At 38.1% G+C, this 14,151-nt stretch overlaps 1 protein-coding gene across 1 annotated transcript in view; it reads right to left on the minus strand.

Annotated features, from left to right (window-relative positions):
- Positions 1 to 901: 901 nt before the first annotated feature.
- LOC122814241 (cytochrome P450 4B1-like) overlaps positions 902 to 14,151 on the minus strand; it is a 450,417-nt gene continuing 437,167 nt past the window's right edge. Inside the window, exon 9 of the mRNA XM_044086839.1 lies at positions 902 to 1,085. Coding sequence (XP_043942774.1) covers positions 902 to 1,085 — 184 coding nt within the window. The remainder of the gene's footprint in view (positions 1,086 to 14,151) is intronic.

Consider the following 14,151-nt stretch of genomic DNA (forward strand, 5'->3'; position numbering starts at 1 on the left):
GCCTGGGGTGGCAGTCTATACATGAAAGCAACTCAAATCAACTGATGCTTCAGAATATTTAAATAACTGTATCACTGTCAACCTGGCTTGCCTGAGAGATTGTGTATGCATGTGCATGTGTACGTGTATGTGTATGTACATGTAGGGATGGAGAATTGTGTATGCATGTGCATGTGTACGTGTATGTGTATGTACATGTAGGGATGGAGAATTGTGTATGCATGTGCATGTGTACGTGTATGTGTATGTACATGTAGGGATGGAGAATTGTGTATGCATGTGCATGTGTACGTGTATGTGTATGTACATGTAGGAGATGGAGGTTGAAGTGGGAATGCTTTTACTCTGGGCAGAATTTCCTTCACTTGACCACAGTCAAGTATCAGTGATGTATGCAACCAACAAGTAAACATGGGGTAGGGTTGTGCTATCTGTGTAAAAGCTGAAATATTCCTCCAAAAATATCACAGGTTTTATCTGAATACAGCTGCATGACTTCAAAGTCAGGGAGAGTATGCTCTGGCTATAAAACAGACCTTATTCTAGGAAACATTATGTGTTTGAAAGGAGGTGACATTTTTGCTTAATGAAAAAAATGAAGACACTACCCATATTTTGGCTTTTCAGAATTATTTATTATAGTTAAATAACATACTTATTACAGTGTTTCATCTGCCCAGCAGAAAAGTCTTGTCAGATTAATTTTTCAACAAGCCTTACTGGATTTACTAAGCTCCTTTAAAGAACAGCAATGTCTCAAAACTTCCATTAACATTTCTTAATTAAAAACTATTTAACCCATGAACTCAAAACAGATGATACAGCTCTTTTTTTTTTTTTTACAAATTCTAATAAAGTCTTTTAAGTTTCAAAAATGATTAAGCATACATTTTTGCCCATTTCATGCTTTCACTGTATGAATAACCTTTTTAAGCTTAAGGTGTATTCCATTTTTTGATCGGAGAACCAGCTGTGGGATTTTAATAGGAGGCTTGGCTAGATCTGGTGCCAATTCAAACCGGACCAGTGTCAGTGCTGTGGCTACTTTCATCTCATTCACAGCAAATTGTTGGCCAATGCAGTTTCTGAAAGACAAAGAGAAAGGGTCATGCAGATCAAGTTATCTGTATCAATAAATTAACTATATAACACATAATATTATGAGTGCAATCAAAAATCATGATGCACAAAATCCTTTGTGTCAACAAAACTGAAACCTTACCAAAACCTGCATTAACTGAAAAGGAAATTCCCTGAAATTCACTTCACCAAACACAAAATCCAAACAATTTCCACATAAAACTAATGAATGAGTAAAAAGGTCACAGAGACAATCCAATCAGTAAAAACTCAATCTAGCCAAACTAGAGTTTCCACTGTGCAATTCCTTAAACCTCTTGTATTAGAGGCACATGGGATGCATGTACATAACCCTTTAAGGACATCAGGTGTTTCAGCTATATGGCAGTCCTGAATGCCCATGCATTTTTCCTTTTAAGTCTGTTGTGGAAAATTCAGACCAATAAAGCCAAACCCCACTAACCATGAACATGCACGTGTCAGCCTTTTTAGGATTTCATCAGCACAGCATAGTAGACTATTTGGCTAATCTTTAGAAACACAAGAATGTTGTACCCAGCTGACGTACATAACCATTAGGCTGTCTGAAAAATATCCCAACTAACAAATTAAAACAATGAGTAAAAAGGTCACACAGACAAACCAATCAGTAAAAACTCAAAGAAAAATCTAGCCAAGCTAGAATTTCCACTGTGTGAATCATTAAACCTCTTGTAATAGAGGCACATGGGATATATGCAGATAACTCTGATATCAGGTGTTTCAGCTATATGGCAGTTCTTTGATTTTTTTACTTATTGGTTTGTCTGTGACCTTTTTACTCATTGTTTTAGTTTGTTAATTGGGATATTATGCAGATACCCTAATGGTTATGGACATTAGCTGGGTAAGACAACCCTGTGTTGCTAAAGGTTAGCCAAACAGTTCATTTATGGTGAGCTGATAAAGCCACAAAAAGGCTGAAACATGTATGTCTACAGCTAGTGGGGTTTGGCTTTATTGGCCTGATTGGCCTGAATTTATCCATAACAGACTTAAAAATAAAAAACAGACATTGGCACTCAGAATTGCCATACAGCTGAAACACCTGATGTTCTTAAAGAGTTATTTGCATATATAGCTTGGCTAAATCTTTCTTTGAGTTTTTGCATAAAACTAATCACAAAAAAAGATAAATAGCATAATTTTGTGATCAGTTTACCATCACCAAAACCCAGCAGCCTAGCAACACCTTCAGACCAAATTTGTCTGTAAAGTGGTCCTGTTAGGGAATGTGTTTTCGGGGTCAGGCTTATCACACACAAGTAAGGATGGGCAGGGGGGCTTTGCCTCCCTGCACCACCTTACTCATTTGTGTTAACCCTAATCCTATCCTTGTACCCTACCTTCTGAGAAAATTTGCCATAACAATACTGCTACACAAGGCAGACACAAAACGCAAAGCAATATGAATAAATCTATTAACTTACATAGCCCTTATTCTAACTTTAACCCAAAACACTTACAGACACACACACACACACACACACACACACACACACACACACACACACACACACACACACACACACGCACATACACACACGCACACACACACACACACACACACACACACACACACACACACACACACACACACACACACACACACACACACACACACACACACATGACTAAATGTATCCCCTCACCTAGCCATTACTATAACCTTAACCCACAAACACTTGCTCGTGTGCATGTGAGCAGGCAGTCACACACACACACATAAACACACAAAATAAACCTATCCCTTTCATAGACCTTACTCTAACTGCAATATGCAAACACTTGCACGCACAACCCTATCTCAAATGCAGACCTTTTTGACAAAACAATAATTTGGAAACAAGAACATTTGGTAAAACACTCTGTAAAAGAGACACACGGTTCACTTGATCGAGCAAATGAGCATTCAGCCAAATGAACTGCTACCATATATGGACACTCCTACTTCACCTCTGGTTGAATATCATAACTGGTTGAACTTTTTTCTTTTTATTCTGCAGTTTAACCCTTTTGCTATGCTGCCATTACCTCAGTGTTTGATGAATTAAGTATCTAATCATAATGGCTTCCATGGAGGGAGTTAAGGGCATAGATTCCTCTGCAAAAAATGTTCAAAAAATTGCCTATTTGTTACAGTTTGGTATTAGCAGGGCATTTGTTTGCCATGGACACCTACCTACACCTCCATACACATGCACAGACATGCACCAACAAATACCCTCATGCAGCCACAAACACACACAAGCACACACACCATATTAAGCTGAGACAGTGCAGACTGCAATTTTCAAAGTTAAAAAAAAAACAGAGGCCTCCAGTTCCACAAGCATAACATCCTGACTATGATTCAGATGGCTTGAGTTCATTTAGCAATTTACTTTGGGCACCTGATGGAGCTGGCAGGAGATGATGGGTTGGAAGAAACCAGAAATTATGCAAAAAGAGTGAACAAAATGGTGAAGTGGAGTTAAGAAGAACAATCCAAAGGTAAAGAAAAAGCACACTCTACAACAAAGAGCAACATTAATAAAAGACCACAATGCTTTCGGACAGTCAGTCCTTCCTCAGTGTTTACAAAAAATGTAAAAAAACAGTCGTCTTTTTAAACAATGACACAGTCCACCCTATCAAAAAACACCAATCAATTTAAAAGCATATCAAAATTTGTCAGTAAAACATCACATCTTAATACATAAAATAAATATTGCAAAAAAAGTTAATAGAAAATAAAACATTTTTCAGTATTATTTGACCCGTTGCTGTTTAAGCTTCATACTGGTTTTAGTGTTATTTGCTTATTTAAACCAGGATAGATATCAGCCTGAAAACGAATAATACATTCATATTCTTTTAAGTCTAACTTATTAACTAGATCACCACGTCTAGAGTTTGGATGCATGATATCTATAACTCTAAAAAGGAATTAATGAGAGTCATCATTCTCTTGTTAAGTGTTTGGCCAAAGAATTAGTATCTACACCTCTACATATATTGGACTTATGCTCTATAATCCTGTCACGTAGCCTTCTTGTAGATTTACCCACATAAAATCCCAAACACTGTTGACAGGTAGCTAAGTAAATAACATAAGAAGTATTACAAGTAGCTGTGCAACTAAACTCCTATTACTTTCTACTGACAGGATGTATAAATTCAGTAAATTGAGTAATTTCTGAGCAACAAGAGCAATTACAACAATGAGTAGTTCATTTTTTTTTATTAAAACTAGTAATACACCTCTTATTAAAGGTAAAATCTTTATAGCATAAATGCTTTTTTAAACGCTCACAGTTTTTATACATAAAGAGGGGTTTTGCAGGGAGCCATTTTTCATGGCCAGGTATGGCCTTCAAAATATCCCAATTGTTTCTAATAATCTGTTCAATAGGCTGGCTGGCTCTACTATAAGTCATCAGATATCTCAAAGACTGGGTTGAGCCAGCTTGATGTACATCAGAAATAGCACTATCATGATTAGAAAAGTATGGTTTAGCTTATGAATCCCTCATTGACATCACCTCACTTCTTGTTAATTCAAGTTCCCTAGGATTGTAGCCTCTCACTAAGAAATCATTCGTCATTTTCTGCATCTGCTCATCACAGACATCAGACTAGTATTTAACCTGCTTGCTCGGAAGTACTGACTTTTAGTAATGCCCTTAAACGTATGCTTGGCATGCATACTATTCTTGTTTCTTGTGCAGCTACTTACTCACTTTCACTTTCTTCCTATAAATGCATGTATCAAAGCCATGATCTGTTAGCTGTAATTTAGCATCCAAAAAATGGATCTCAGTTTCTGAATACTTCATTTCAAATTTAAAAAAATCAACTGTATGGTTTAGGTAAGCAAAGAAGTCATTTAACTCATCCTTGGTGCCCTGCCAAACCAAAAAAATATCATCCACAAAACGTTTATAAAAAAGGATATTAGAAATGTACATATTTCTCTCATCAAATACATTAACCTCTTCCCATTTGCTTAATATTGAGTTGGCATAAATATTTGCTATCGCAGTACCCGTTGCTACCCCTGATACCTGGTGGTATATTTGATTATTAAAAATAAAAATATTATTTTCCAATACCAGCTCTAGGAGTTTACAAAAGCTTTCAACTTGTCTAGCTGAGTACTGACCATATTCATAAAAAATCTCTCACACGTTCAATCCCATAATTATTAGGATGACGGTGAAAAGTGATTTTATATCTAGAGTTACTAATGAAAAGCATCTAGAAATGGTACTATTATAACAGGCATAGAGTTGTGTCAAAAAGTCTCCAGTATCCTTAATGTAGCTAGGTACAAATTTCAAAAACCTTTTCAATACATTTTGTAGATATATTGATAGGGGCTCTGTTTCCCACCCTCTTCCAGAGACAATAGGTCTCATCGGTGACTTAATGGAAGACTTGTGTATTTCAGGCAGGTCATATAACACCGGAATAATGGGACGTGATACAGTGAAGATATTAAACGTGTCTCTGTCAATATCATTCATCAACTGCAAATCATAAATACACATATTAATTTTACTAATAATGTCATTGAACTTGCAGAATCAGACATTTACAAACTTCTGAAAGGGGGCTATCCAACTGGCTTGCCAACAACCTCCATTCTTTGGTATTACACTTTATTTCCTACACCTCCATTTGTGTAATATTTTGCTGTAAGCAACCTACTTAATCAGTCTGTGTTCCTCGGTCACCTCTAAAGAAAGGCACTCATGTCCAAATGGCTTACATACAATAAAAAGTCTGAAAGTAAAACTGAGGGGGCAGAAAGGAAGAGCTGCCAGTGAGAATAGTCCTGTACTTCTAGGACTGATTTCCTCCACCAGTTTCTTCCAAAAAGTGAAGTAAACCTTAATAAAAGAAGACATAAAACATGCCATGTTAAAATACAGCCACTATTTTCTAACTCTTCACAAGGGTGTAACACCCTCTTGAGATGCAACTACAGCAAAGGGGGTAGAAGATGAATACACTTGGATGAACCTCAGGAGTTCTTTATGAAGATCTCTGGATATTGAGAGTAGTCACATACCTGCAATACAATAAAATTATGAAGATTCTAACAATTAAATCTAATCTATAGGATAGATTCAGTAATACTTAAGCACCCCCCCCCCCCCAGTACGATATGGGCAATGAACACAAAGTACAAGACACTGTGTTGGACAGCCTTGTCAAAGGATACCCTGTACTGACAGAACAATGTTATGATTTTTTTTTATATATAAGGGTACAATTGGGTTCAGGCACCTAGGCAGTGCGACAACCCACTGTGAGACAACTGGAGGTGGACAGACGGCAGTATGGAAGTTTAGCTGCAGTGACAAATACCTGCAGACAATTCCCTGTGAAAAGAAAAGAACCCCCTGCACCCTAACCACAGGTGTGAGACAAAAACCCCGTATGTGATCTACACACTACACCCCGTAGAAAACACCGTGTGCAACTAACACTGTAACATGTGCCTAGAATAGGATGCCAAGTGGGCATCAAAGTGGTACACTGAAACCTGTGTGCTGTGGCACATTTCCTTCTGTTTTTGTAAGCATTACTAGCAAGCAGATGTTGCAGTAAATTATTTTAAATTAAGTTAACCACACAAGAAAGTTTAGGCATAAGTGCATGTTCTAAAGGGTGTCAAGGCAGCTTTTTGATTTGGTTAAATGACATTATATAAGAAGAGGTTCTGGGATTCTAACCTGATATCCAATTAGGTCTCATAGAGCATGATTTTTTTTGTTTTGGAGTGTACTTTTAGCAAGTGATCTTTTGTGATGCTAGGGAGGTTGGGATCCTTAGGTGTATGTGGGTTTTGTATAGATGTGTCTGTGGCAGTGCTGGATATAGCACAAACTGACCTATGCAGCTGCCTAGGGCCTGGTGCTGACTGAATCCTCCAGCCAGGTCATAACAACAAAAGAAGACAGAAAGCCTGAAACCCATTCCACTCTACTTGACTGCTGCTGTAGTTACTTTTTTCTTTCAGCATCATACCTGTCTTGATCTCTAGGAAATCATAAATCATTTCTCTCATTCTCTGGGAAGTCCCTCTCAATGGCTCAAATTGAGCCAAAAAGAGAGAGAAGACTTCCTGTTGCAGTTCAAATCAGAGAAATACAATATTTTTTGTTTTGCTAGGTGGGCAACATTGCTTCAATATATGTTGTGCTGCTGTCATACCATGGATATGAAGGGTTTGGGGTAATAACCACAGGTTTTGCTACCAAGGTTGTTGCTGCATATTGAGGGAAGAACGTGGGTTTGTTCATGCTGTAGCTGTGTGCCATATCAAGAAAAAAGAATATGGGTTCCGCTGTCATATTGAGTATTGAGCCATATATGATACCCAGGTTTTGATTTATTCACGTTGTTACTACAAGGAAGAATGTTGCTGCTATTTTTCAATGCAGAGGAGATCAGAGGTAGGTGTGTGTGTGTGTGTGTGTGTGTGTGTGTGTGTGTGTGTGTGTGTGTGTGTGTGTGTGTGTGTGTGTGTGTGTGTGTGTGTGTGTTTGTGTAAAATATTTGGTTCCTACAACTCTGAAAAGCCTAAATTGTCTACCACAGGATTCAAACAATGCTCTGATTGTGGCAGAAAGCTGCCAAACTCAGATAACCACAACAAATGTGTCTATTGCTCTGCCATTTGCTTCATGATGCAGTCAGTAATTCCATTCAATAGTTTCATAATTTTTCAGAAAAATGCAGTTTCTTCTCTATATTGGTGGTCTGTTCTATATATATTTATAAGCACACACACACACACACACACACACACACACACACACACACACACACACACACACACACAATGTAAACATTTACGATCTGTTCCTGATTCTTGGGTATTTGTATGTAATTCTTGAGCTAAGAATTGGAGAGGGTGTGGGATGTTGCAAATTTGGTTTCACTGTATGGTCCTGACCTCAGCAAGCTGGCCCATCATTATTACGTATTACTTATGTATGTGTTTATTCTCTTATTCTCAAGTTGATATCTGAGGTGTACAATCATACAAGTAGCTATAGCTCGTGTGTGTGTGTGTGTGTGTGTGCGCGTGTGCGCGCGCTCGCGTGTGTGTGTGTGTGTGTGTGTGTGTGTGTGTGTGTGTGTGTGTGTGTGTGTCTGTGTGTGTTTGTGTAAATATTTGGTTCCTACAACTAACAACAGATATGATGTAAAGCAAACAATCAACTGTAGTAAAATGGAACATCATGACATGCACCATGTTCTATGGGTACAATTATTGGTTATAGTTTTTTTTTTTTACTTGCTGGACAGCATAAAGTTTACAAGTTTAATGTTAATATTTTGACTGTGAATACATTTTTAATTTATTTTTTTTTCTTTTGTAGGCACATGGGTATGGAATGCAAAGCGCTGGGCTACAATAGTCTGTCTAGCATTTAGTGCAGATGAGTAAGGCTAAGAGCTGCTTCTGTAGTGCAGTGTTTGATTCTCTTAGTCTTCATTTTCTCCTGTGTGACTCTGTCACCAAGTCACTTCACTAAGCAATGTTCCTGGGCTGCCCCTAAAAAGGGAGACTTGTATCTAGTGGACAGTCCCAAGCAGTTAGCAAAAACATTGCACATTTGTCATTTGAATTCCTGTACTCTCTACATAGCTGCTAATTAGTACTTCACTATATGCTGTTTGATCATGAGTCCCAACATGTGTCTTATATTATAATGGGTTGCCAGATGCATTTTCAATAAATGTGAGTTTCAAGGGAACAGAAGACACAAATATACTGGAATGCAGGCATGATGTAATACTATTTAGGCATAATATTAGGTATTAAGGAAGAGAAGTCTACTGTTGCTCATGTTGTCTGTTTTCAGTGTGAGACTGTTTCGTTTAGCAAATAGCTGTCAGTGCTTTTGCTGTAAAATTTGAAATAGTTTTAAATCCAAGTCTCTGGGATCATTGTAAAAGTGAAAAAGAAAATAGGTTGTGCAGTGACCGTTTTAAATGGTGTTTTGTGGTAACTGTGGAGATACCCAAGTAATGGGATAGTGGTATGGCTATCGGTCCATTACCCTGCCTAAGGCCCCATTTGACCATGATCCAGCTCTAGCTTGGATATACTTGCTATATTTACTGGATCAGAGTATGAAGCGCCATTATGTATAAGTTTAGAGCAATTTTATGTGCTGTTTTGTAACTTCTTGACATAAGCAAAAGAAGATTTGTAATTATCCTTAGCTTTCAATAACAGCCCAAGTTCATGGGAAGCATTTGTTTTCCAGATAGTATTTTTTAGTATCTTAGATAACCTTTTGATGTTGACCTTGATTTGTATGTTTAGCTTTGTTGTATATTCTAATAAGCTTTTTTCCTTTTATTGGATTGTTTATTTATGCATATGGACCACCAGGCTGGTTTAGTCTTACCCTTCCCATTTATTTAAGCTCCTGGCTATCAAACCTGCAATGTATGTGTTATCAATATATAGACAAGTGACCTTATCTGTTAAAAGAAAGGCTGCTTGCGCACCGCCAAGACGTACCTTTAACTCTTTCTCCCCTCCTCCTGTATTCCTCTGGCGCTTAGCAAACCTCCAGCCCTGCCTTTTGCACCAAGATCCCCATGTCAGCTGATACTGTCTGCTCTTCACTATATAATGTTTCACTGTAGTCACTTTTCTCTTATTCCCAAGCTCACACCCTCACTCACTTCTCTGACTGTCTAAAACACTTACAAAAGTAAACTCCTTTCAGTGAGTTCCAATCCTCAGCTCATTCCACTCTGTTTAGGACACCCAAACCCCCATTCTCACCCACCCCCATATATACAAACTAATCGTTGAAGAAACCCCACCTACAATCAACTCCCAACCAATCAAACTACATCCCACCAAATTAACAGCACAATCACAACACTATCCATCCCTATAGGATAAATTTGAACCAGTCAAACATAGCTAGACTATATTATTATCCCTCCCATACAACACCATGTACTATTTCCCAAATAATCATTTACTCTTATTCTCTATCTTATTCACAGTGCTATTAATCTTAAGTTTAGCCACAACATTCACAAATAAAACAGTCACAGCCAACTATTCTACAACATCCTCCAACAACATTCCCCAAAAACAAAGCCACTACTCAAACATTTCCCCCAACATTTTATTACCCTTTCCCCTACAACTCCCACACTAAAATAAAAAACAATTCTACCACTAGATCTCACTTCATTGCCCTAAATACCAACCTCAAAGCTAAGTACAACCCACTATATTCTTATCTAATTCAAAAGTTACTACAGAGTAGCGACATACACCCAAACCCCAAGCCAAAGACACAAACAAACTTTAAAAACCTAAGCCTATTTACCATCAACCTAAGAAGCATATACAATAAAATAACCTTCTTATGTGCTTGGATAGAACAAAATAAACCAGATATACTAGCCCTGACAGAAACCTGGCTAAACCCCACCATAAAAGGGGTCTATATCATAATTGCGAAAACCCCTTTCAGCGAACGGCTTTTTGCTGAACACTACCCATTGAAATCTAACTACCTCAAACGTCCTTTCCAGCAAATTTTTTCCAGGGGAAAAACACTTGGCTAACTGCAAACCTGACAAAATTTAAAACCTTCCAAAGTGGGGGGCTATGCCCACCACACCTCCCCAATGTGGGGGGCTATGCTGTACACATCCCCACTAACTATATATACCAACTCCAAGATCACACTACAGTGGAGAAAAGGGCAAATTAGGGATGATGGCCAAGCGTTTTTTCTCCCTAAGAAAAAATTTGCTGAAATGGTCGTTCGAGGGAGTTGGATTTCACTGGGTAGCGTTCGGCAAAGGGACATTCGCTGAAAGGTGGTTTTGTGGTCCTGATATAGACCCCATAAAAGATACTGAAATTACACCTCCCAACTTCACAAAATACAGACTAGACAGACCAAAAAAAGAAAGGTGCAGGAATAGTCCTCCTCTATCCCTCCATACTCAACATAACTCCATACCCCCATAATATACCCAAATTCCAAAATGCTGAATTATTAATAACCTTCCTAAAACTTAACACCTCTAAAAAATTTGCATCATCATAGTCTAAATTCCTCCTGGAAACAATAATAGAAGTCCTGGAAGTTATACTATCCTGGACTACTGAAAATATCAAGTTTGAAACAGTTATCCTAGGTGACATAAACATAATTTGGCAAACAATCACTGCAAACTCCCCCACCACAAGTATTAACCTGTATGGTTTCCAACACCTAATCACTGACCCAACTAGGTTCAACAAAGTATTCACAAGCCACTTTACTTTACAGTGGATTCTTGTATCTCACCCTCCAATTTCTTTTCCTCAGATGCGCTCTCAGTCTCACAAAGCAACCATCTCCCAGTTTTTGGCATCAGAGCCACCTCTACAAGACTTAACCAACAAACCCTCAACAATATATCTAGTATTAACTGGACACCCTTAAAAATCTTACCCCTCAACAATGCTGTACAATATTCCAATACAACTTTCATAGGTTCATAGGTTCATACTAGGCTATCTGCCCTAGGGTATTTATAAGCCTAGCCAGAGTGTATTTGGCTTTCACCACCCATTTTAAATTAATTTTGCTATGCCTTTTTTCGAGGTTAGTATACTCTGCCTCTGTCTAACAGTGACACAGAAGTGATACCCGGGGTAAACCTACCATCTCCCATCCACTCATCAAGATCCCTCTTGAAGAGAGTCAATGAGGGACTCTGCCTAACCTGGACTGGGATTTTATTCCAGAGTGAAGTGAGCCTCTGGGTTATGAATCTGTCCCTCCAGCATGTCCTATTTATTTCAATGCTGAGGTTCAAGTCTCTCGAGTGCATAGCTCGATGGGATTTTCCAGAGAATAATTGATAGTCTTGCCTCTATATGAACAAAAACAAAGAAAACAAAAAAAACATGGTTAACCTCTACCTGCCTAGACCTCATGAAACAAAGAGGCATAGCTTGGGAAAAATGGAAAAAGAACAGAACCCAGCAAAATCTCCAAGCTTTTAAAACAGTGCGCAACAAAGTTACTAAACTAGTGGATAAATGTAAGGAAACCTACTTCTCAAACCTCCATCTACAACACAAATACACCCCCTCCCCATAAAAATGCTCACACTCTATAGCTAACAAGGATCATGCCCCCTCCATCAATACTCCCAATCAGAAAAAGCAGAAGACTTCAACAAATACTTCACAAAATCCATATCAGACCAGCTTACCTCCAAAACAAACTCAGGACATCCAGACCCAAACTTACACTCAAACCTAAATAACTCAACTCTTCCTACTAATGACCAAGCCCATAACTACACCAACAACCAACAAAATAACCCCAACAATGCTTTCTCCTATCAGCCCATAACCACCTCTATAATTAGAAAACTACTGTTCAAACTAAAACCTGGCTCCAAATCAGCTGACAAACTCTCACCGCAACACCTAAAACTCACAGCTGATTCAGTTGCATACTCAATACGCACCTTAATTATCAGATCATTTTCAGAAGGTACAGTCCCAACAATACAGAAAATGTCACATATAATGCCAATCCATAAAACAGGACACTCCACAGAAATATCTAATTTCCATCCAATATCAATTCTATCCCCATTATCCAAAATCATAGAAAGGTGTATTCAACTACAATTAATAAAATATCTACTCCAAAACAACCTCCTCACTCAAACACAGCACAGCTTTAGGCCTGACCATAGCACATCCACTGTACTACTATCCTTCACAAACACAGTTAACCAGCCCAGGGATAAAGAATACCTAGTATCTGCAGTATTCCTGAACCTCTGAATAGCCTTTGATATAGTATCACTCTTTTTACTGCTAGACACACTATCCAAACTAGGTAGCTTCACAACCACACTTCAGTGGTTCTAAAGTTAGCTAAATGATCAGAGGCAAGCTGTGAAATGGTCTAACCAACTCTCCTTCTTCCTACAAAATCCTACAGGAGTCCCGCAAGTGTCCATCTTTGGACCCCTACTCTTCAACATGTTCAACAATAATCTGCACACCTCCTCTTTTCCAGGAACATTAATTCAATACGCAGAAAACTCAACCTTAATCTGTACCTCCCGTACTCTTCAAGAACTAAAATCATAACCTAGCAATCATTCATAGCAACTAAAGCATGGTTCACAAAGACCCAACTCTTCTTAAATTTCAAAAAACTAAACTTATAGTCTTTCACCCCCAAAACACCACCTTCATCCCAGACCAATTTAATATTCTCAAAGCTGACAAAACCATATTAGAAACTGTACAAGATACTAAACTCCTGGGTGTTATTATTGATAACAAACTCAACTTTGACCTTCATATCCAACAACATATCAAGAAAACACACATAAAACTAGGACTCCTCTACAGAAAAAGATAATTTCTTACCAATTCCACCAAGACCACCCTGGCCAAAACCTTCCTGCTCCAATCACTATTCTATGGATCTTGTATACTAACCAATCTACAAAATTCCATCAAGACCAAATTGGAACAATGCTACAACAAAGAAGTAAAGTTTGCAACAAGCTACAACTGCCGTAAACATCACTGCATACTACTAAAAGAATTAAATTGGCTGGAACTATCAAACCACCTTACTTATGTACATCTAACCACAATAAACAAATTAGTCTATAGGCCCACAGCTCGTCCTACCCTAGTTAACCTAGGCCAACACTATAAACCAAACAGAACACTTAGATCAGAGGATAAAAACCATCTTTATACCTACAAACCTTCCAGAAACCAAGGAAAATCACTTTACTTGTACTCTTCTGCCAAGTTACGGAATACCCTCCTGCCCAATCTTAGACTAACTCCTAGCCCACCTGACTTCAAAGCCTCCCTAAAAGAACACTTAAACAAATTATGGCTATATACATAATCTAATCTACTTTTCCATCCTTAAACCTCCTCTTACTTCATTAACTGCTCTCTCTTAAACTAATCCACTAACTATCACATCAAACGTTATGAAA

Source organism: Protopterus annectens, chromosome 10.part0 (genome assembly GCF_019279795.1).
Source record: "Protopterus annectens isolate FY-2018-M chromosome 10.part0, PAN1.0, whole genome shotgun sequence".
In the NCBI taxonomy this organism is placed as follows: Eukaryota; Metazoa; Chordata; order Ceratodontiformes; family Protopteridae; genus Protopterus; species Protopterus annectens.